At 39.8% G+C, this 24896-nt stretch overlaps 1 protein-coding gene across 1 annotated transcript in view; it reads right to left on the reverse strand.

Moving 5' to 3' along the window:
- Positions 1-18942: 18942 nt before the first annotated feature.
- Positions 18943-24896, reverse strand: part of RXFP2 (relaxin family peptide receptor 2) — a 71617-nt gene continuing 65663 nt past the window's right edge. The window contains exons 16-17 of the mRNA XM_081083592.1: positions 23422-23640; positions 18943-21207 (exon numbers count right to left, since the gene is read on the reverse strand). Coding sequence (XP_080939718.1) covers positions 20948-21207; positions 23422-23640 — 479 coding nt within the window. The 3' untranslated portion in view covers positions 18943-20947. The remainder of the gene's footprint in view (positions 21208-23421; positions 23641-24896) is intronic.

Consider the following 24896-nt stretch of genomic DNA (forward strand, 5'->3'; position numbering starts at 1 on the left):
TCATGTGAAGCACTGCTACTTACAAATGTTAACAGGAGAAAAAAAATATCTTAACTACATTCATGAGCTCCATCCAAGTAGAAGGCAGATAGAAATATCATTCTGGAATAGGTGGAAGTTGAAATCTGATTCCCTGTTCCCCATCTTCCCATTTTCCACTTTATTAATTTCATTGAAGGAATGCATAACTCTAATTTTTAATCAATTTGGATAGTCAGGACATTTCAAGAACAAAACAGTTTGTCTATGTTGGTTTTTGTGCTTTAGAAGCCCTGAGATCAAGAGCTCTCAGTTTGCCTATGCTAAAAGACATCAGAAATAAGACCTGGGTATGTTTTGTTTGTAGTTGTATTTGTTAAACTCCTCATTGGTGTTTTTCTGCTTACCCACTGCGGCTTCTCCATATGTCCTTCTTCACTTCCCACAATGTTATCTCCTCTCTTGAGTCCTCTTTGCTAGGTTTCTGCTCTTCCCCAACTCTCTTAATGGAAGCTGTGCTTCTCACAGGAGAGGGCTTTTTAATGTCACTGCAGACAGCCTTTCAAATGCCCTTCCCACCACAGCTCTTTTCACACAGCTTCTACCTTAGGAAATGCAAAATGATTCTCTTGCATAAATTGAGGACATTTAAAAGCTTCATGATATTTTCACCCAGCCAGCATGGCTCAGTGATTGAGTATCAACCTATGAAGCAGGAGGTCACTGTTTCATTCCTGGTCAGGGCACATGCAGGTTGTGGGCTCAATCCCCAGTGTGAGGTGTGCAGGAGGCAGCCAATCAATGATTCTCTCTAATCACTGATATTTCTATCTTTCTTCCTCTCTCATCCTCTCTGAAATCCTATATAATGAAAGCCTAATATGCTAAGTGTCCAGTCATCCGGTCGGCCATTCAACCAATCAAAGTGTAATATGCTAATGATATGCTAAGAATGCTCAACCACTCACTCTGACATGTACTGACCACCAGGGGGCAGACAGTCGACCAGTCGCTATGACATCCATTGGCCACCAGGGGGCAGATGCTCCAACCAGTAGGTTAGCTTGCTGCTGGGGTCCAGCCTATTGGGACTGAGTGAGACGGGCCTGGATATGCTCTGGAGCCCTCCCATCATCCCTCCACAGTTGGTCAACCTCTGGCATCCCTCCCTGGCCCTGATTGTGCACTGGTGGGGACCCTCGGCCTGGCCTGCACCCTCTCGCAGTCTGAGCTGAGGGACCCCACCCGTGAGTGCACAAGTTTTGTGTATCCTATCTAAAAATAGACAAACATGATAATTGACCGTACCTTTGCTACACTTCCCATTGGCTAATCAGGGTAATATGCAAATTAACTGCCAACAAAGATGGCGGTTAATTTGCATATGTAGGCGCAATGCTGGGAGGTGAAAGGGGAAGGATGGAAGAAGCCTCCTGCCACTGATGGTGATCGGTAACCCAGGCAGCAGGCAAGAGCCGGGTGGCAGGGCAAAGGTGGCTCTGGGGGCTGCCTTTGCCCTGCCCCCCGGCCTGTGATTGGAGAACCAGGGCTGCCTTTGCCTGCCCCCCGGCCGGTGATTGGAGAAGCTGGGGGGGGGGCAGGGAAGAGGTGGCTGCCAGCAGCCGCCTCTTCCCTGCACCCCCCCCCCCCCCCGCCACTAGTGATAGGTGATCAGAGAAGCCGGGCAGAGCAGGAAAGAGGCGCCACTAGCAGCCGCCTCTTCCTTGGCCCTCCCAGCCGCCCCCCCCCCCCCCCCCCGGCCGGTGTTCGGAGAAGTACCTGTATTTTTTTTTTTTAAATACCTGTATTTTTAATAATTTCTTGACATGGTAAAAGAATTTTACATTACAATCCAAGGGTGGTGGGGTGAGGAGAAGGAGCAGCAGAACAATCCAACAAACAAAAAGGGAAACAGAAATGCATGGTGGAAGGGATTTGAAGGGTGGGTAGGGGCATTGCCCAACTAAAATGCAATTGGTTTGTTACTGAGTACTATTCATGGGAAGACAGCATCCTGACTCCTTCTCTATACAGCATATTGGGAGTAAAAATGATCCATCCAGGTGGAAATATGATTAGGGGTTGGAAGACAGACAGGGAAAGAAGAAGTCAGAAATAGACACTGAGAGAGTCACTGGCTGGCTGGCTGCAAATACTGACTCTCCAGTAATGATAGAATAAAAAAGTGGGGGATATCTCTGGAAGATTCAAGAGATAGGGGGCAACTCTTCTATGGTTTTGACTTGCCCAGCAGATTTCCACACACACATGTGTACACGCCTATGTTTGCATGCATACACATATACACATAACTGACTGCCCTCCCTGGAAGCACAGAAGAAGAAGAAGCCTCCAGAAGAAGGAGCCGCCCACCTTTGGTCCAGGCGCCAGCACCTGCGGCTGGCTGCAGCCCAGGAGACGGACAAGTCACCCACCCAAGGTCCCAGGCTGCAGTCACCCAGAGAAGCTGCCAGCCCTGTGGTCCAGGGTGCCAGCGCCTGTGGCCAGGGAAATAGGTTCCCTCTTCTCCTACTGCAGTCATTACTTCAATATTTCCCTTCTGAATTTCTCTCCTGTGCTGCAACCCAACTCCACTTTTCATTGGAAGGATACGGAACAGAGAGAGCAGTGTTAAAAGCTTACATTTTCAAGCCGGTAAGGTTGGTACTTAAACATATAAATGGAAAACTAGAGTCCTTAAGGTAACAAAGGCTACAAAAGACAGGGACAGCGCATGACCTATTATATCCAGCAATCCATATGGGGACTCAAAACTTTGCAATGATGACAATTAGTGAAGATATGAATCAACTAAAATAGTTGACAGGGACAATTCTTCCATCTTTGAAAATATCTACATCAAATCTGTTTAAATAGATTTTCATCTGCATAATACAACACATTCTGACAAGACCACCACCACCAATGTGGTCAGTGTTGTGCTGACAAATGTTTAATAACTGAGGGGACCCCCCCAAATGCACAAATTTTTGTGCACTGGGCTACTAGTGTATATATATATATATATATATATATATATATATATACACACACACACACACACACACACACACACAAACACACACACACATATTTAAAGCTTCATCATATTTTAAAATATAAAAATTAAAATACTGTCAGTGTTTTTGGGTGCTTACACTTACTACTTAAGTTTTGGGTGGTACTCAATACTTTAATACATAATTGTTCCCTGGCATAGAGTATTATTCCTTTAATTTTCTCATTTGGACATGTTTATCCTTCAGAACTGCCAGATCAGAGGACATGATGATTGATGGACACTGAAATTCTTTGTTCTAAAGCCAAAGATACTACCAGAGTACAGGAAATTAAGGAAATAAAAAAGGCTTTGGGTAAAATAGTATCAAAGTTCCCTGAACTTCAAAGGAAAGAAACTAGCAGGTAGAGAGTATCTACATTAAAAAATTGGGACTGAGAGGCATCGCCTCAGATTGGGGTGAAGGTGGTTATTTTGGCCACGATTATGTCCAGTCCCCCAGCCAGCTGCAGTCTGGCCCTCCTTAGCTGTCAAATCTGAATCTCCACCATTAGAATCACTAGTGGTAATAATGGTTCCCACGGATCATTTGTCTTTAGGGGTTATTATTAACATACATATGTTACATGTTATTTGGAAGGAGCTCATCCACATCCATCTGGATTTGTTAGTTAGTCCTTAAAAACTTAAGGCATGAGAACCCATCTACTCTTGGGGTAATGAGTGGGGGAGGAGTACATGCCTTAGGGCATAAAATAAAGATATTGATTCAAGGATGACCAAGTTAAGATGAGGAGTTTGAGTGGCCAAGGGACTTCAAGAGGGAAAAAAACTGTTACAAAGGTTGGTGGATCCTAAGGGAAAAAAAGACAGAGATAATCAGAGAGGGGAAGAGAAGAGATACTCAAACCAACTTTGCTTTTTCATTTTTTCATTTAAGTTTAACCTAAGCCTTATTCTATTTACTGTCAAACTTTCCCTCACCTTCTCTATTAATCATTTTTTATTATTTTTGGGAAAATCAAGGGTAATTTGTTCACCATTGTTGGCTGGCTTTTCAGCAATGGATTTGCGAATAGAATATGTTTTGTTCTTATTAATGCTGAAAGGGGCCTAAAAGAAAGACCATTGCCTTTCACAAAGGGAAAGGGCTTTAATTTTTAATTAATAATGTGTTTTTTAGTGAATCAAAATGAGAAACTGAAAGATCTTTGAAGACTGATAGAAAGGTTACAGCCTTCATTCGTTACCCTAATTTTTATTTTATAGCAATTTGCTGGTAAGAAAAAGAGAGATAGATATAGATGATAGATAGATAGATGAAATGTTTGCAGTGAGACAACCCAAAGTCATAGGCTCAGTTCACTGGGTGCCTTTGTCATATTGGCCTAGGGTATGATACGTGGGTCAGAAGCAATAGGCGTTACTTCTTGGTAAGAGAGTCTCCCACAGACACTTTTCACTAAAGAGTTGTCTGCCATATCACTTTGTCCACTCTGAATAATCTTTCCTTCCCTTGCAAGTCGAAATGTCCATCATGCCTCTGATTTCCAATTGATCTACTAACTTTCAGATGAGGCTTCTCATTATTATGAAGAAACTTCATATGCAAAAAGAAAAATAAAGAGTTACTTATAAAGTTCTGTAGCCAAGATGAGCTAAAACATTTGCCATATACCACCCTCCTCATAAAATCATGGGAACTATGTTTTATAGATTCATAAAAAGTATGAGTTCCTATACATTAAGAGGACTTGGGGCCCACATCCCTATTTAATATCCATTCCTAAGTGTTTACCTTGAACTCCTATGTCTTATTTCACTTATGCCCCAACTATAGATTTTCATGTAGCCTAGGGCCTGGGTGTGTAGTCAAATTATTTAATTAGAAATGTTTGTTATAAAATTTGCAGTCTTTTGACATTCGCTCAGAGGTGTTGATTTTTTTGCATCTCTTTATAAGTCTTAAAGAGTTGGTTCAATCATGTGCGAGAATAACCCAGGGAAAAATTTTTCCAGAGTTACCTAAATGGTTTAATGCTGAACAGGATGGACTTAAGCAACAGGCAAAGAAAAAACAACTCCAAAATCTATTGATTAGTAATAAATTATCCAATGATACTCTGTAGTGTGTTTTCCCGAGGCACATATTATCTCATTAAGTCCTCATGACAATAACCCTTTGAGACAGGTGAGGGGGAATTATTTTTGTCTTACAAATATTTGAGATTTAAAGATAGAAGGAGACTTACTCAAGATCATACCCCCTCTCTGTGGCTGACCTGAACTTGAACAATGTCTTTTGATGCTCAGTGTGTGATTTATGTTCCATTTCTACCTAATTAGTTGTCTGGCAACCTCATATTTCCTTCATGGTATGTAGTAGGTATCTCAGTATCTCCAGGAAGCAGAATCTGAGATAGAGTTTACTGCTCAGGGGGTTTATTAGGGAGAACCCTTGGGATGAACACCCATGGGAGGGAGAGGGAAGAAGCAGAGGGAGAAATGAGCTGGGATGCAAGATCAGAAGCTTGAGCTGACACCATGGGGAAATCTGGATCAGAGATGTCCCATCAGAGATGTTGTACATTGGACTGCACTGAACTGAAATGGCTAGACGCCCCATTTCAATCAGTTGCTGGATGCCAGCCACCTTGGGCCAGTGACTCTAGAGATGAGGTGATTCTTGAAGGGGCTGACAGCTAAAGGCTGCTGACTGTACTCACAGAGATAGGCCACAAGTCCTTTCTTAAGAGTCTTGTGGGTAGGTGACACATCTGTCTGTAGCCACCACAGAGAACAAGTAGGAGGTGGGGTTGAGATTCATTCTGCTTAGCTTCCAAAACAGTTTGTAATGGCCTTAACCTTAATTAGAAGCTTTAGAGCATGACTGCTAATAATGGCCAAATGTTAACAGAAAACTCTTGTCCACGTTCTGCAAATCTCACCATCATAGTCTCAACTTTGCTTGTCAATATTCCAGAAGAAAAGAGGCTAAGACTGACACAGATATTAACAAAGAGTCATAAAAGAAGATTTTGTGCTCAGCCTAAGTCCATTGCCAAGGGCATGAGCCCTGATCCTATTAGTGTGCCCTTAATCAGTGCTCCTCAGACCTAGTCTGTGTGTCAGTCAACTGGGAAATTGTGAAAATGCAAGTTCTGTCTCACTGGGTCTAAAATCCTGTGTGGCCTGAGATCCTGCATTTTTATAAAACTCTCAGCTGATGCTAAGGCTGCTTATCTTCCGAGCACACTTTGAGTAACAAGGTCCTAATCTAACATGGAAATTTCAAGTCTGTTTCCAAGGACAAAGGAGAATTTACCTTATATAGCAGATGGGAGGTGATATGACTGCATGCCACCAATTAGCATCTTCCATGATTGCTAACTATCATCTGTCAGAGATTTTTCTTGTTGGAGTGTGTGGGTTTATGACCAAGAATGTGTACATTTGGCCAGTCAAGCACTTACATTTACTTTGTGTAACTTAGCCCCTATCTTCAGAATTATGGAGTCTTTATTTAGTTCATATTAAGGCGAATCTTTTTCTGTCTGTTTCCAAAGATAGTTAACAACTGACATCTGTGTTGTTATGCTTTAATATTTTTGTTATAAATTTTACCATAACTAAAATGTATATTTGGTAATTTCCTAAATTAATATATTGTCTTTCTATCCTAGTGCTCAATTCACATCTTTTATAGTAAAATCTTTTTAAAAAAATATTTTATTTATTTCAGAGAGGAAGGGAGGGAGAGATAGAAACATCAATGATGAGAGAGCATCATTGATTGGCTGCCTCCTGCAGGCCCACCTTTGGGGGTCGAGCTCTCAATCAGGGCATGTGCCTGACCAGGAATTAAACTGTGACCTCCTGATTCATAGGCTGACACTCAACCACTGAGCCATGCTGGCCAGGCTATAGTAATAATTTCAAACACAGGAATGGAGAATTGTAAGTAATCTTAAATAACATAGATTCTGACGTCCTAATTTTCAGAAAAGGTGCAAGGAATCATGCAACTATTTAAAGGAAAGCAAGAACTAAAACTTTGGTTTCTTGGCTCTCAAATATCCCTCTTTACATAATATTATAATTTTTCATATTCCTATAGAAATCTTTAAAAAAATCTTTATTGTTGAGAATATTACAAATGTTCCCATTTACTCCCCCCCGCCCCCCGCCCCCCTCGCCATTACTCTCCTTCACCTGGTTCCCGGCCTGCTCCAAGCCTTCACCACCCTATTGTCTGTGTCCATAGGAAATGCATTTATGTAGATAAGTTCTTTGGTTAACATCTTCCCTGCCCCCCCCTTCCTTCTAAGATTTGTCTGTCTGTTCCATGTTTCCATGCCTCTGATTTTATTTTATTCATTAGTTCATTTTGTTCATTAGATTCCTTGTTCATTTATTTTGATTTTTAGATTCAACTGTTGATAGATATGTATTTATTGCCATTTTATTGTTCATATATTTTATTTCTTCTTCTTCTTCTTCTTCTTCTTCTTCTTCTTCTTCTTCTTCTTCTTCTTCTTCTTCTCCTTCTTCTTCTTCTTCTCCTTCTTCTTCTTCTAGAAGACACTTCAATATATCATGTAACTAGAGGCCCAGTGCACAAAATTCATGCACTTGGGGGTGGGGGGAGTCCCTCAGCCTGGCCTGTGCCCTCTCGCAGTCCAGGAGCCCTCGGGAGATGTCCAACTCATGGCTTAGGCCCTCTCCATGGAAGCAGGAGAGGCTCCTGCCACTGCCGCTGAGCTCACTAGCCGTGAGCCCGGCTCAGGGCTTCTGGTAGAGTGGCGCTCCCCCTGTGGGAGCACACTGACTACCAGGGGGCAACTCCTGTGTTGAGTGTCTGCCCCCTAGTGGTCAGTGCGCATCATAGCAACCAGTTATTCTGCTGTTTGGTCAATTTGCATATTAGCCTTTTATTATATAGGATACTGATTTGGTGGTGATGAGCTCCTTTAGTTTTATCTCATCTGTGAAACTCTTTATCTGACCTTCAATTCTAAATTATAGCTTTTCTGGGTAGAGCAATCTTGGTTGTAGGTTCTTGCTATTCATTACTTTCAATATTTCTTTCCACTCCCTTCTGGTCTGCAAAGTTTCTGTTGAGAAATCAGCTGACAGTTATATGGGCACTCACTTGTAGGTAACTTAATGCTTTTCTCTTGCTGCTTTTAAGATTCTCTGTCTTTAACCCTTGACATTTTATTTATGATGTGTCTTGCTGTGGGCCTCCTTGGGTTCTTCTTGCTTGGGACTCTTTGTGCTCCTTGGGCTTTTAAGTCTATTTCTTTCACCAGGTAGGGGAAATTTTCTGTCTTTGAATAGGTTTTCAATATCTTTCTCTCTCTCTTCTCCTTCTGGCACCCCTATGATGCAAATGTTGGTACACTTGAAGTTGTTCTAGAGGCTCCTTAAACTAGCTTCATATTTTTTTATTCTTTTTTCTTTTTGCTCTTTTGATTGGGTGTTTTTTGCTTCCTCATATTCCAAATCATTGATTTGATTCTTGGCATCCTCTTCTCTGCTCTTGATTTTCTATGCATTATTCTTCATTTCAGTTTGTGTATTCTTCATTTCTAAGTGATCCTTTTTTATGTCTTTGACATTCTTACTAAGATCCTTAAAATTCTCACTAAGTCCCTTGAAGATCTCAAGTTCCTTGAGCATCCTTACAACCATTGTTTTGAACTCTGTATCTAGTAGTCTTCTTGCTTCCATTTCATTTAGTTCCCCTCTGGAGATTTCTTTTGTTTTTTCATTTATGACATGTTTCTTTATCTCTGCATTTTGGCTGCTTCCCTGTGTTTGTTTCTATGTATTAGATAGAGCTGTTATGTCTCCTGGAATTGGGAGAGTGGCCTTGTACAGTAGGTATCACGTAGGGCCCAGGGCTCAGCTTCCTCAGTCACCTGAGCTGGGCACTCTAGGTACACCCCTGTGTGGGCTGTGTGCACTGTCTTGTTGTAATTAAGCTTTGATTGCTATTGGCAACAGCAGGAGGAATTGACCCCCAGGCCAACTGGCTGTGAGGTCCAGTTGTGACTACAGTGGAAGATATGTAGGAGATATGCAGGAGATAACCCTATAGGGAAAGACTTGCTTCAGTGGGGCTTTGGTGCTCACAGAGTCTGCCCCTTGAGTGTGTCACTCATGTATATATAGAGTTGTAATCTGGCATGGCCTGAAGCTGTCCACCAGGTGCACTGGCTCTGGGACCTCCCAGGTGGTGCAAATTCAGTCACTGCCTGGGCCACTGCCTAGGGCCAACCAGCACAAGCTACAGAGCAATCTGAAGATGGCTGCTACTTGTGTTGGATTTAGATGTGTCCAGGAGAGGTCAAACTGTGAACTAAGGCAGGCTTCTGTTAGTGCCAGGCCTGGGACCAATTTTCCAGAGGTATTGGAGCATGTGGAGTACAGCTGCTACTTGTTTGAGGGATTTTTAGGAAAGTCATTCCTATGGAAAAGCCACTGAAAACAGCTTGGGTGGGGCTTCAAATTGGATGCGGTAGGGTCACAGGGAATCACCAGGGTGGGGCTCACAGTGAGGGCCAGGTTGATGGAGACGCAGATATGGTGCCTGACAGTGGCAGTGGGAGTGGGGGTGGGGGGTTTCCATGCCTCCACCACTCCTACCAGTCTCACTGTGCCTTCTTTAATTCTCTGGTAGTAGGTCCATTCAGCCAGATTTAAGGTGGTTCTGAATGATGGTTGTTCTGTATTTCAGTGTAATTTTGATGTGGTTGTGGGAGGATGCAAGTACTATGTTTACCTACATTGCTATCTTGGTTCCTCTCTCCGCTATAGAATTATTGTGGAGATACCTGCCATCTCCATTTGTGTGTAGAAAAATTGAGATTTCTTTTTACAGTATATTTGTCAGAGTCAGAAAGAAAAATCAAGTGTTCAATCTTCTTATACAGTCTTTTTCTCATCCTGGCCCCTTAAAGCAAGCCAAACCAAACCAAATAAAAGCAATAACTGTGTCTTGAGCCCAGAGGGCATGACTCAGTGGTTGAGTGTCAACTGTGAACCAGGAAGCCACAGTTTGATTCCGGGTCAGGGCACATGCTTGGGTTGCAGGCTCAATCCCCAGTGTGGGGTGTTGCTGGAAACCAAGATCCACAGTAATTAATATAAATGTGAGGAGTCTGGCAGAAGGCTAGCCTTACTCCTTTTGATATTCACAGGGTGAATATTTACATTTTATTACTTGCTGCTGACTCAATGGCCTAAAGCAAACTCCCCCAAAACCTGACAATCTTACTGTTTACTAAACATTACCATTGATATGTCTGCTTGCATTCCTAAAAGGCAATTGTGTATTCTAGTAAATAAAAGCAGCTGGGAATGGAGACTCAAGAGAACTTGACTGCTATGGTGGAGTTTTCCTCTGGTTTCTCCCGGTATCAAAATTAATAATTTGTCTTGTGTGTCATTTGTGCATCAGCTCTTCCTCCAAGCCTTTGAACCCCAAAAGCCACGCTGGAAGCAGCCGATCAATGATTCTCTCCCTCTCCTTTCCTCCTTGAAATCAGTAAAAGTATATTTAAAACAAACAAACCAACAACAACAAAAACACACACACAAAAACCCCCTGTGTCTTGAAAATGAACCCCAGGCAGTCTTCATTTGTGAATGAAATAATAACTAATGTTTATTGAATAGTTTCTATATTCCAGATACCTTTCTAAGTGCTGAAATATAGTAGTTCTTTTAATCTTCAAATTCAATGGAGTGAGGAACCAGAGACACAATAAGGTTTGAGGGACTTGGCAGACTCAAAGAGATAAGAATGGACAAAGCCAGGGTTTTATTCCTATCTGTTTGGTTCTATCATGGCCAGCTGTAGAACCTGGATAAGGGAAAAATTGCCTTTGTTTAGCTGTGGGAGAATTAACTTACAATCCAGTTGGGAGTAAGTTCCAGATAGTTTCCGGAGAGTAGGTTCTTCATAGCGCAGAAGGGGAAGAGACACTGGGCACCTGGAGGGTTTTGAAAGGAGTCAGCATTAGAAGGGGTGAGGGAAGACAAACCAAAGGAGCTGAAGGAACCAGAGGTTAGCCTTCTTTTACAGTGTTTCCCAGCATTAGTGGTGTCATATCTATATTATTTTCCTGTGGCCACTATATCAAATTATCACATATTGGGTGGCTTAAAATAAGAGAAATTTATTCTTTCATGGTAGTGGGGGTGATAATGCTAACATCAAGGTAGGGCCTTGTTTCCTCTAGAAATCTCTTCCTTGTATCTTTCAAATTCTGGTAGACTTGGGCATTTCTTAGCTTGTGGCAGCATAACTCTAGTCTTTGTCTTCTTCACATGGTTGTCATTCTGTGTCTGTGTCCAAATTTCCCTGAGGCACCAGTTATAGTGGATTAAGGACCCCCCTAATGACCTCAATTGAACTTGATTACGTCTGCAAAGACCCTATTTCCAAATAAGTTCACATTCACAGGTATTGGGGGTTAGTATTTCAATATATCTTTGGGAGGGGGGCACAATTCAACAACATCTGTATTAGGGTTCTCCAAGAAACAAAACCAATAGTCTCAGTCCAGAGGCCTGAGAAGCTGGGGAGCTGATGTTATAAACCCCAGTACGAAGGCAGGAGAAGGTAAGATGAGATGCTCCAGCTCAAGTAAAGAGGCAAGGGAAAAAATGGGGCAAATTCTTCTTTCCTCAATCCTTTGTTCTATTCAGGCCTCAATGGGTTGGATGATGCCCACCGACAAAGGGGTGGGTGATCTACTTTGCCGAGTTCATAAATTCAAATGTTCATCTCATTTGGAAACACTCTCACAGATACACCTGGAAATCATATTTAATCTGAGCACCCAGTGGCCAGTTTTGACACATAAAACTAATCATCACAGTATCCTTTCCTGGCTGGAGGAATCTAGCCAACAATTTAAACATTTCATGCTGTGGGTGAAATTGACAAACTCGGACTCTGGGTGATGTGTTTATTGGTTCAGTCCATTTGGACACGTGCCTATAGTGTGGAGCAGAATAGCTTTTCTCAAGGTCTATCTAGTAAATCCTCTGTCTAATTCTTTTGCAAAGGATCCAAGATTGCAACAAACGTGGTAAAAGATGTAGACCATATTTCTTTCTGGAAATCCTTGGTGCCCACTGGCTCTGTAGGAGCATAGACTTTTAAAACCTATGCTTAACTTTGTTTCCTTCTATTTCTCCCTAAGTCTAGTTGACTCTGAACCCTCTTTTGTCATAAATATATTTATGTCCCTTCCTAATTAGTTTGGGAAATGTTAATCAAGACTCCTAAAAGTCATCTATACCTTTCACTTCTGAACCCTTCATTGCATTCATTGCATTGTGTTTGGATCTCCCTTTATCAAATCTCTTTCACCCTGAGCTTCTCAAGAGCAGGGACTATTTCTTATTTACCTTTACATCCCTAATGTTTAGGGCAGTTTTGGGACATAAAGTGTTTCATACTTTCTGAACAAATAAACAAAGTTGGAAAGAACCAAAGTGTTTCACAGCCAAGAAATAGTTAGATCAATTAAGATTAATACTTCAATAGAAAATCATGCATCTCTACAAAGAAAAATAATTATTATGAAAATTGTGTAACATAGAAAAAAATTATCATCTTGCAAAAACACCCCACAACACATTTGTATATATGCTGGTTTTACTACAGAAAATATTTATTTACATAATAAGGGACAGAAAAGAAAGAAATCAGTGAAAATAGTCATTATATTAAAATGGGGGAATTTTGGTTGATTTTCATTTTCGTTATTTCTTTAAATAGCACTATAATTTGATTTGTGCAATACTAATTACATTGCTGAAAAGAAAAACAAACCACCAGGTTGTGGCTTTCCCAGCACCACAGCTGGCCTGAGAGTGAGGCTGTGGGCCCCAGCTGTGAGTTGGGGTTTACAGAGGTGGAGGGTAGAGCTGCCAGGAAAAGCCAACCAGCTTCCATGGAAGTCCAAGAGGGAAGGCTATGCTTTGCTTCCCCAGCCCACCCCCAGGGAAAATGTTTGCTACAGGCTATTCTAAAATGGGCAACTCTTACATTAAATCGTCAGTATCTACTGATTCAAAATCATGTTGAGTGAATGGAGTTTTGTTTCTTTTGCTGTTCATGTTAACTTATGAGATGTTTATAATTCAGTCTGATTATATGATTTCATTATTTGCCAATGTTCTATCAGCTTTTGGTGTGTATAGACCAAGAACCCATTCAGGGGTTGCTGAAGTTTACTGAAAACAGAGACCTCTTTTTTTTCTCTTGTGAGTTTTCAGGTGACTTGTTGACATTCTGGCAGTTTTGCTAGATAGGGATTGCTTATATTTTGGTTAGTGTAAATTCTCCAGTAGGCTTCAATCTGACAACAGTAATTGTATTAGGGTTTAGAATTTGATCCTCATTCTTTCTCTTTGAATCTTTTCTCTCTTCTCTTACTCTGAAGCAAATTCAGCCAAATAAAATGGCTATTTGCTTAGCCACCATGATTCATAGTGATTCATAGTGAAGGGTTTTATTTCACCCGCTCTTATCTCTGTGTTGTGGGCTGCCTTATTCACTCAGCCCCCAGAAGAAGGATGTCAGAAACGTTCTCTCTTAAAAGGAAGTCTGTTTTCAATGAAGATGACATGAAAGGCACTCTGTTCAGTACGTAATAACGTTGTGAAAAAGTCTTATATGAATCTCAGTGTCTCTCTCTTAGTAGGGTTTTTATATCCCTGGATACATTTTCTTTTCTGATTACAATCTATACTTTCTATGTGGCATTGGGACAATTAGATGGCAAGGATAAGAATAATAAGCATGAGAAATTTCTGAAGATCATATATACACATACATAAAAAGACATCCCCCTCTGTCCTGTATAACAGTGTTTCAACCATCTAAAACCCTTGGGTCGCTCTTGATAAGTAAATTGTGATTTTAGGCAGCTAAGGAGATACACATTTCATTTATTTATTCAACAAATAATTATTGAGCACCTACTATGTTCTAGACAACCATTTATTCACAGATGCTTAAACTTTGAAATGAACTTTCTCTAAAATCTTTGATATTTCTTTTCACTTTCTCTTTTCCATAGTACCCTGATCCTAATCTAATCTTTTCTTGGCAACATAAGCTTGGTGGTGTGGAAAGGAATCTATTGAGTCAAGAGAACTGGACTTTGTTTTCAGTTCTGCTAAAAATTATTCATGTGATCTTATATATTTCTTGACAGATTTTTTAAATGTAAAAGTTCCTTGTAAACTGTGGAAGGTTATACACTTATGCACATTCATTCTAATATTGGATCATAATATAGACATTTCTTCAGTATCAACTAAGGTATATGAAATTATTTTCCCTTAAAATAAATGGGCTCATATTTCAGGTCTTTTGCATCTAAATAACTGTGCAGGGGGCATAGGTGGGTAAATGGTGGGGGAAATGAGGAGACTCACCATTCTTTCAGATTTATTCTTCAGAGGTTAAGTACATTTTCATACTGCTTTCCTTCTGTTTTATGAAAGACTTGTAGAGGGGAACTATCTTACATAAAATTGAATCATGCTAGAGGAAAACCTATAATTTCAAAGCTTTTTCTTTTGTTTTGTGCTGCTAAAGGGCAGAGACCCTGACGAGGAGGCCCTTTGTTTAGCAATGAAGATTCCCATTTTGGATAGGCAAAAGAAGGCTTGATGCTTTGAAGCTTAGTTTGGGGCAGGGGTGAAGCACAAACTATTCTGCAGAAGGGATTCAGAGGATATTCTGGAGGTAGGTGGTGTCAGTCAGACTATATATATATATATAGATAGATACAGGTATATATATATATATATATATATATATATATATATAGAGAGAGAGAGAGAGAGAGAGAGAGAGAGAGAGAGAGAGAGAGAAAGAAGCCCCAGAAGATGAAAACAATGTAGCCCTAAAGGTAGAGGTAAAAATGACTGAATGAGCTTTTAGAACCTGAACTGTAATCCACCTTTATTATCCCCAAGTATAAGTCTATGCATAGTAACTCTGTGGAGCCATTATCTAGGAGCTGAGGGGGAAGGCAGTCTTCTCTCCAGCACCTGCTATGCAGTGTATTGGTGGTAGCACCGCAGTGAGGGAGGATAGAGGCTTGTGGGCCTCTGCCCAGAGGCAGTCAAGGCTAGAGGAGGCCCAGAGGTAGGGTTCAGACAGGGAAAAATGCTCACAAAACAGGAACTGACTTAACCAAATATAAATCCCCTAAAAATTCAAAGACACCTTGAAGAGACCTCTGGACATTTTATGCTATCATGTGCAGGATGAGGACTTGAGCCATTTACAACCTGGGCATGTGCCCTAACTGGGGAATTGAACCCAGGACTGCCTGGTGCATGGGATGACGTTCAACCAAATGAGCCACACCAGCCTGGTGATTTTTAATTTTAATGAGTGCATCTCCCATTCAAGAAGTTGTTTGTAAAGACACTCTTTAATAGGGTCTTGTATTTTATGCTTTCAATTTCTTTATTATTTCTTGAATATTTAAAAATGTATTTTATAGACTTTCTTAGATCTATTACCTGAAGTTTTATTTAATTTTGTTCTAATCCCTTTTTTGTATTGTATTTGTTGACTCATATTTGTGGTAGATTTTATTTCTTCATGGTTCATTAATTGTGATTATGAGTTAGTTTTGTGTGAGACATTACTGGGTATGGGACTTGATTCCTGCTCAAGGGGACATACCTTGTTTGCAGGCTTGACCCCTGGTACTAGTCAGGGTGTGAACAGGAAGAAACCAATTAATGTGTCTCTCTCAGGTGAGGATACAAAAAATAACATTCTGGAGATGTTTGTGAGGACTGAGTTGGGAACATATATTCTAGAGAAGTTGATCTTTGATTCTTTGGTTCTTCCAATTATCTCAGTTATCATCATCCTAGGATTAATTTTTAGGTAAATTTCTTGGCTTTGGAGTGTATAGATCACAGGAAGTCTAAATCAGTAGTGGAAACCACATAGATATCCAAGCCACACACATACATACACATATTCATACACACTCATATTTTTTACCATCTCTGAGTTTAGAAATAAGAAAACAAATCTTGCTAAAATTGTATGTGAATTATAGGAAAATGGGTTCTAAATATATAAGAATTTTTGTGATGAGTGAAATTTATGAGATTAAGATATATATCTACTGTTTGCTGAGTAATTAATGAATTTAAGTCTATGTTTTGAAATATATATTTGTTCAATTAAAGCTTTCAGTAATTTTGTAAGGTGGCTATTATTTTTTTCATTTTAAAGATAGGTAAATGAAGGAGAAATGGCATCAGGATATTTTACTTAAATGTCACCTCTTATTGAGGATGTCCATTGACACTGCCCCTGCTCAGCCAATAACTCTCCCACTTCCTAATTTAATTATTTTTTCCTACAACTTCTCACCCTGTAGTAGAGTACAGGTTTGCTCATTTCCTTGATTGCTTTTTTTTCTCCCATACACCCTACCCACCAACTCCCCAAGAATGTAAGTTCCATTAAGACAGGCACTATTTTATGGTCCATGTGTTTAATACTAATTTTTTATTGTTTTGTTCTTAGTTCCTTAAAGACCTTTAAAAATGTTGTTTATTTTTTTAACTTAGTAATGTCCTATGGAGGTGAGGCTGCCAAATATATTAATTCTAACATTGTGAGGTATTTATGTGTATATACATGTCTGTAAAAGCATGCACTTATGAATAAATAATGCTTGACCTCCAGCAAAATAAAAGCTTTGTGAAAGCCTTTGGCAGCCTGTAAAGCACTGTTCATATGTAAGATGTTTCTGCTATTGTTCTGTTGTTATATGATGGCAGTCAGACAGTTAGATCCTTATCGATTTCGGACACTCACAGCCAGCTGAGAGCATAAAATAAATGTAATCAATCAGTCTGCTTCTGAATGTACTGAGCAGAAGAATGCATCTTGGCCTCAATCTGGCCTTACATCCACTCCCCAAACACTGCCTATACAGGGAGAGGAGAGGAAGAGAGAGAGAGAGAGAGAGAGAGAGAGAGAGAGAGAGAGAGAGAGAGAGAGAAATTCAGAGGGACAAAGAGATAGAAAGAGGGAGAGAACACACAACAGAAAGATAGAGAGAGGACAGAAATGAGGACACCAAGAAGCAGATTTAGAGAGAGACAAAGAGGTGTGTGTGTGTGTGTGTGTGTACAGAGTAAGAGAAAAAGGGCAAGAAATGTTAGCAAAAAGTTTGAAAGAAGAAAAGTAGAGAGGAAAAGATACTAAAATAAATAGGAGTGTTCTGGGAAATATGTGGGATCTGATCTCCAAAGGCAGCTCTAAAGAAGTCCCCCAACTGTCTTGCCAAGGCTGTTTCACTGGAGTGTCAATTACCAGCCCTTGGAGATGACCTTGTTCAATAGCACTGTGTCTGGCTGCAGGTAGCTGCATACACCTGTTAGTTGACTGACTGAATGAATGACTAAATGAATGAACGAATGGAACAGACATTTTGAAGTATACTCTTTGGAGTGATTTACTTTCCTTTAGAGTCATTCATTATGTCCAATGGTTTTCTTATTAGCTGACAAAGAGCAAGGCAGGGCTCACAGGATGGCCATGACCCATGGTTGTAGGGCAAAGGGCAGGGCTTATGGCAGGACAGACATGATTGTGAATCTAAATCAAACCTACTGCTGCGTGGGTTTAGAATCAGCCCCTACTCAGGACAAAACTTCGAGGCTTTTAAAAAATCTTTGAACAATAATATAAAATAGGTAGAAATGAAAAAGAGAAGTCGAGAATTGGATGGTCCTTGAACATTATGTAAACTTTTGGGTTTGTAACCCATGTGGACATTTAGCAAGTGGTTTCATCCACATTATGGATCTTCCAAGAAATAGGACAAGACAAAGTTTATTTGATATGATCTTAAGGAAACTCAGTGATAGGAATGGAAGAGATTTAAAAGTAATTTGTCTGAGGTCTTGTACGTAGTTGATGGCTGAACTGGAACTATGGCACCAGCCCTCTGATTATTGATCCTGTCTTTCCTTGCCTTTCAATGTGAGTTGTCTATAGCAGGGAAGTATACAGCTTCTATTACAAAACCACTTCTGAATCCAACACCCCAGCATCACGCACTCAAAAAATTGGCAAATAAGTGAAAGTTTTATTGGTTCCCAGACATACCAAAAGTAATTTCTTCTTGTATTTAAACTAGTTATAAGTTTATAACTCAAAAATATTTATGAGTTTTCTCTAGTACTAGCGGTAAAGAGGTGTCACCATTGGTCACAGCCAGGCTGTTCAGATAGCAGGAGGTCCCCATTCTTGGATATCTGCAATGTTGTCATTTGGCCTTGTTTTCTGTTTCTTCATTTATAATTTATTTCTCCAATATTGTCAGGTGGACAAATTACCTAGAGACTATTATAATGAAATACTTTGAATAACAGGACTCAATCCGCTTCCAGGGCTTTTGAAAGTATTTCTCAAAGATTTCAAGATTTTTTTACTCAAAAATCAATTTAAAAAGATAGTAGTCTAATTTCATTTCCCTAGTGTAGAAATAAATATTATCATTATTAAATATTCATCTTCTATCTTTCATAAATAGAACATCAGCCAACTGATTGAAAAACACTAAGCTATTAGAATTCAATCTTATCCCATTTCTTGGCATGCTGCTGACTAGCATATAGCTTCCATTTTTCTGTGACATATGCTGCCCACTTCCCTGACACATGTGACCTTGTGCTTCTCCTCATGTCCTCTGCTCCACAGACAATGTGTCTAAGTCTTGGATCATGTGCTTGGTACTCTTTAAAAATGGAGGCACTCATTTGTTCTAAGATTGAAATACTCTATGTCTGGGGTCTATTTCTTATTTATGCACCCTGTTTTGGGGGATATGTAATAGGAAATAAATCTTATGATGATCAAGGATTGGCAAAGAGCATTTATTAAAGTGTCTATGAATAGAGAAAATACATTGGGGAGTGACTAATCCTAGACATTATTTTTTAATGAGAAGGGATCATGGACACATTAAGTTTGAAACCACAGGTGGTAACATTATTTGTAGCATCCTAAGGAGAAGATGTTAGTGTTGTAAGAAATATCTTGATCCAAATAAGGGAATTCACATGATGGCTTTAGGCAATATTAAGTAGTTAAAGGTAAATTACCAGGACTGCTGTGACACAACTCTAAGATTCTGGATGCTACTGAATGAAAGGCATCCCATCCTATATAATAAAAGCCTAGTATGCTAAGTGTCCGGTCGTCCATTCAACCAATCAAAGTGTAATATGCTAATGATAGACTAAGGCCACTCAACCGCTTGCTATGATGTGCACTGACCACTAGGGGGTAGACAGTCAACTGGCCAACCAGTCGCTATGACATGCACTGACCACCAGGGGCAGATGCTCCGACCAGTAGGTTAACTTGCTGCTGGGGTCCGGCTGATCGGGACTGAGCTAGACAGGAGCCCTCCTGCAGTCCCTCTCCGGCTGGCCAACCTCCTGCATCCCTCCTTGGCCCTGATCGTGCACCAGTGGGGTTCCTCAGCCTGGCCCGCACCCTCTCACAATCTGGGACCCCTCGGGGATGTCAGAGAGCCGGTTTGGGCCCAATCCCGCAGGCCTGGCTAAGGGTTCCCACTGGTGCACAAATTCGTGCACCGGGCCTCTAGTTTAATATAAAATAATGGTGTTCTCAGTCAGCTATTTACATTTCATCTCATGAAAGGAACTCAGAATAAATTGAACAGGGAAGAAATTAAGTTATTGCCACATGCTTTGTAAAAAGGAGGAAGAGAAAGAAAAATGTTGTGTCTTATTTCTGAAATGCTGTCTCCTAACTCTATTCTCTATCAAGAGAAACATGGGTAATAGCCAATAAACCATCTGCAGGGTCTTTGTTAAGTTTAAAATAATATATGGACAAATGAGAAATACAACTTTATTTACCTGATTTTTTTCACATACAAACTTTCAGTATAAAAACATATTCAGGCCTTCACAAGTACTTTTCATTTTCAAAACACAAATCCAAAATTACTGGCTTTTTTTTATTAAAAATTATGGGAATTTACCTGAATTAGCAAATGGTCCTATCAAACCATTATTCTCAAATCTCCTTTAATACCTCGATATCTGTGCATGAAGTCAGAACTTGCTAGCAATAGAGATACTTCTGTAAAGAAAGTATACTTAAACAATATTAAAATATAGTTTTGGGTGGTTGGAGTACCCAATTTTCCTTTGTAGCCTGGGCAACCTTAAGAAAAATGCCTTGTTTGAGATCTCAGCACTTCCTACATGAAATAAAAGCCAAGATGGTGAAAGGTGCTAGGCTATGTCGGTGTGCCTCTCTGGTCAAAGTTCCACATGGTAACTTTATATGAAGGTGTTTTTTTCAAAGGTGTTACTCCACTGACCTGCATGGGGCAGGACTTGAGGTGGGTGACCATCTTAGAAATCCTTTGCTATCAATTCAGTGGGATGCGAATGATTTCACTGAAGAAGCAATGAAAGAGATGTTAGGCTTATGTTACTCTGGCCACACTGGAATTAGATGTGTCAATGTGTCTTTATTTTATGGATAGTACGACTTAATTTGAAAGCAGACCATGCAGTGCCAACATGTGGGCATTAACCGGTAGCTTGGTAGTATTGACTAGGTGGAGGCCAATTGATATCAGTCTTCTGTATATGGATTCATTTCTCACTTCAGGAATGTAAGGGTGAGTGGAAACCTTAGGTACAATTCTTACCACAGCTGGTAAATAACATGGCTGCCATTGGACCACAGCACCACAAGTCATTCTGCTGTGTTCTCCATGCAGGAAGGTTTGCTGTTGGTAAAGCATTGCAGAGTCATCTTCCAAATGCAGCACTTTTTAATAGGTATTCCATTGAAAGTTCAGTGATCCCCAACCATTACTAGGACATTGGTTTTGTTATACTGTCCCCAAAAGTTATTTTGTTCAAAACCCCAAGTCTAAGGGAAGAGGAGTCATCTGTCCATACAATGGATGCAGATAAACTTTTTTTTTTAGTTTGGAAAATTGATTTTCTCCGATGCCTGTGTAGCAGCTGTTTCAACTTGTCCTTGAAGAAGCTGGTTGTGAGTGTGTAAAGGATGGGGTTCAAGGCGCTGTTCACTGGCAGGAAAAAAATGACTACCCAGGAAGTGATTGTGCCTGGATAAGGAAACAAAGTGTGAAAAACACAAGTTTTTCATAGTGTGTTCATAAAATTTTGTAGTCCATGCTGCTTTTGAGCAGGCTACCTCATTCACTTAAGTTTTCTCTCACTATACTGAAAATCTCTTTATTGGAAGGGTGTAGGAGCCATAAATTGGAGGATCTAATATGTAAAAATACTTCATAAACTATAAGTTCATATATAACATATTTTTCTTTCGTTTATTATCTTTCTTTATATAAAAATAAGAAAGTGAGAATAATTCTTAATCAATGTTCAGGAAACTTCTGGTCCAAGGTCAGATTTGACTTTGGTCTTAACTTCAGTTCTGGAGGCCTTATTGCCCCATATTCCAGCTATCCTTTTCTGAAGGGAGTCTGACAATTTGAAGAACAAAAACCAGTACATATCCAAACTTTACAAATTCCTTTTGTGTGAAGCCTTACAAATGCTAGTAGACTATACTAGGGAAAGATGCCACAAAAAGTTCTTTGTGAGGAGAAACTGGGAACTAGCTGAGACTTTTTAGTTGATCAAGCATTAGCTAAAAAATACTATATTTTAATATAGTGGAAATATTGTGGTAAGATAAATAAGACGTGGTCCTTACTCATGGATATATTAAAAATAATGCTGACATGAGACACTTAATCTGAGGCTAATAAATTAATTGCAAACATAACTGAATGAATAGTTCAGCAGTGGAGTTAGATGCCAGTGGGTTAGGAGAGGTCTGAAATGGTACAATGGAAGAGAGAGTATTGGCTTAAACCTTGGAGGATAAAAAGGGTGATTCGTAGGCTATAGTCTTACAGATGGAAAGTATAATCCAGGTGGAGGGAACAGCTTCAACAAAAGCAAGACATAAAAGTTCAGAAAAAATGTCCAATAATTTTAATGGGCCTGGGTCACAGAATATAGGAAGGTGGGGCAGGAGGAAGAAAAGTCTTCATGCTAATCCCAGCATTGGGATTTTATTCCATGAGCAATGGAGGCCAAAGGACATTACAGTCCTATTGAATTTGAAATGTTAGGACATAACAATTGAAATATTTGGGAAGTTGTGGTACACTGAGACCCTTCATCAAAGTCCACAACTGTCACCAGTAAATAGTTAACTCTGCTTTCTGCATAGAACTGACTCCCGAGTAATCTCACATATTCTTATGGCTTTTGCTCTTGCCACCCAGCAAAGCAAAAGTCAGTCCTGATCTTCACTTCTACATGTTCTGTGGCTAGAGTCCTGCTGGGAGACTAAACTATTGGTTGAGGGGATTCTGTGGATGCCATGTGTCTTTTTTTGAATTTGACAAGGTCTCTCAGGGCTTTGTGCACAACCCAGAAGGACATAAGCTGTTACTTGTATAGCCATCACTCTTGTACAAGGGCTTCTGACCTGTCAACCCCATGTTTGGCACTGGTGTGCCAAGATGATTAAGATACAATCCCTACCCCGGATAAACTCCTTATGTAGATTTGCAAAAGGCTGAAACAATGAGTTGAATATGATCCCAAAGCTGTTTCAGAAAGTCGAGCTAAAGTCCTGGGTGACCCCTAGTTGGGTATGATTTCTAGGTCCCAGAACAAGCTTCAAATACAATGAGGAGGTTATTTTCTCGAGTTGAGTAGGAGAATGAGCAGGAAACCTGGTCTCCGGGATGAGGCACATTCCATGGAACACCTAATGCTCCAGGGAGCCCAGTGTGATGACTGTTTGGCCAAGACCATGACATAGACTCGTGGTTTTTAATTGGATGTGTGCCTCAGAATCACAGAGGCCCTTCTCCAAGACACCCATGTAGAGGCCTTAGCCCCTGTGGAAAAAATTCAGAAGCCCAGGGAAGAACCTGGGCATAGATATCTTGACTTTTCATGTGTACTCTTGGTTAAGAACCATTATCCCATTCAGGTAGAAGCAAGACACTAATACTGTTTTTCTCTCTCCTGTTTTTTTTTTTATTATTATTCTTGTTTAGATCTCACCACTGCCCAGTTTCTTTCTTTCTTTTCTTTTCTTTCTTTTTACCACTGCCCACTTTCTCTTGTAAAATACTGAGTATAAAGCACTGAGGGAAATAATGACTGTTTGCATTAAAGTTGTAGGTATTTATGGGGAATTTATGGAGAATTGTAAAGCACTGTATTCTGACCTCATCAAACAAAGGGAATAAGAAGGCAAAGTGTAATTGGGAATAAGAAAAGAGACTGACCTGGTATTTCCACTCTGAAGAGGGAAAGGATTTTAATTACAAACACAGGAATCCAGCAGATGGCATCAGAGAACACGATAAAAAAGAAACGGTTTGCAACAGCCACCTCTCTTCCAATGTGACTCCTCACTTCCGACGTCTGCAAGGCCGTTTTATGAATGGAATAGAACATAATACCATAGGAAAAGACAATGATGAGAAAAGCCAGCAAGTTCACACCTGTTGGGAAAAGCACAGCTCTTAACATCTCAGGAGTGCAGGTCAGCAATGAAATGCTGTGTTACTGAGATGTCCGACACAGTGCCTCTTTCCCTGAACCTACAAGAAGCACTCTTTTGTATCAGCTCAGTGGTACTCAGCTGAAACCCTGAATTCAAGGTTATAAGCTGGAATAAACGAAAAGAATCAGGTTTGCCAGTTCAGAAAGAGATTTCAAATAAACCGTTTATGAAGAATTGTAGATTTCTGAAATTCAGATTTGGGTATCATGAGGTCAATTTTAGCTTTGTAAAGCAGAAAAGAGCTATTTTTATTTCTAGTTCTCTGCAAATTCAAAGCCTTAAGGGATTACTGTAATCATATGTACATCTCAAAAAATAAGTATGACTCCATTCCTTTATCTTATAAATATAAACAAGATAACCTTGAAATATCAAGAAGATAATAGCCTCAGAAACATTATTCCTCATGGCTTTTTGTTTTTGGCATAACTAAAAATAATACATGAACAAAATATCATTTTTGTTTCTTTTTCTTCAGATTGTTTATAGTCATTTAAACTAAAATTCAAAACCTTGTAGATTTGTTTTAGGAAAAAAGGAATAAGAAAAAATTAAAAATTTAACTATGTGAATTACTCTTTTAGAGTTAAATATGTTCAGAGGATTATCATGTAAACCTGACTTTGTAGTCACTTTGTTATGTTCTTGCTATAGGTGGTCACGGTTCGATTCCTGGTCAGGGCACATCAGGGTTGCGGGCCCGATCTCCAGTGTGGGTATGCAGGAGGCAGCCAATCAATGATTCTCTCTCATTATTGACGTTTCTTTCACTCCCTCGCCCTTCCTCTCTGAAATAAAAACATATATTTTTTAAAAAGGAAAACATTTTAATTAAAAAATATCCTAGGAGGATCACCTTATACCTTATGGTAAACATAAAATTTACACGTAATATCAAAGCTGTTAAAAATGTTCATCTGACTTAGAGTGTATCTAAGACTGGTGAAGTCTGGGGAAAGTACTATAAGCTCAAACTATTCTGTTGGTTTTATTCAAAACTTTTCATTTTTTATGGAATCTCATTATGAAGCCATACATACAGGATAATTTTTTAGGACTGATTTATTTTAAGCCTCTTGCCAGAAAGTTGGAAAAAAAAAACTGTTAAAGAAGATCCTCCCAATGGAGGGAGGGGTAATACTTTCAACAATAAAGATACATTAAAAAAAGAAAAGATGATCCTCCAGTATAAAT

This window comes from Myotis nattereri (genome assembly GCF_964212035.1).
Source record: "Myotis nattereri genome assembly, chromosome: 2".
Lineage (NCBI taxonomy): Eukaryota > Metazoa > Chordata > Mammalia > Chiroptera > Vespertilionidae > Myotis > Myotis nattereri.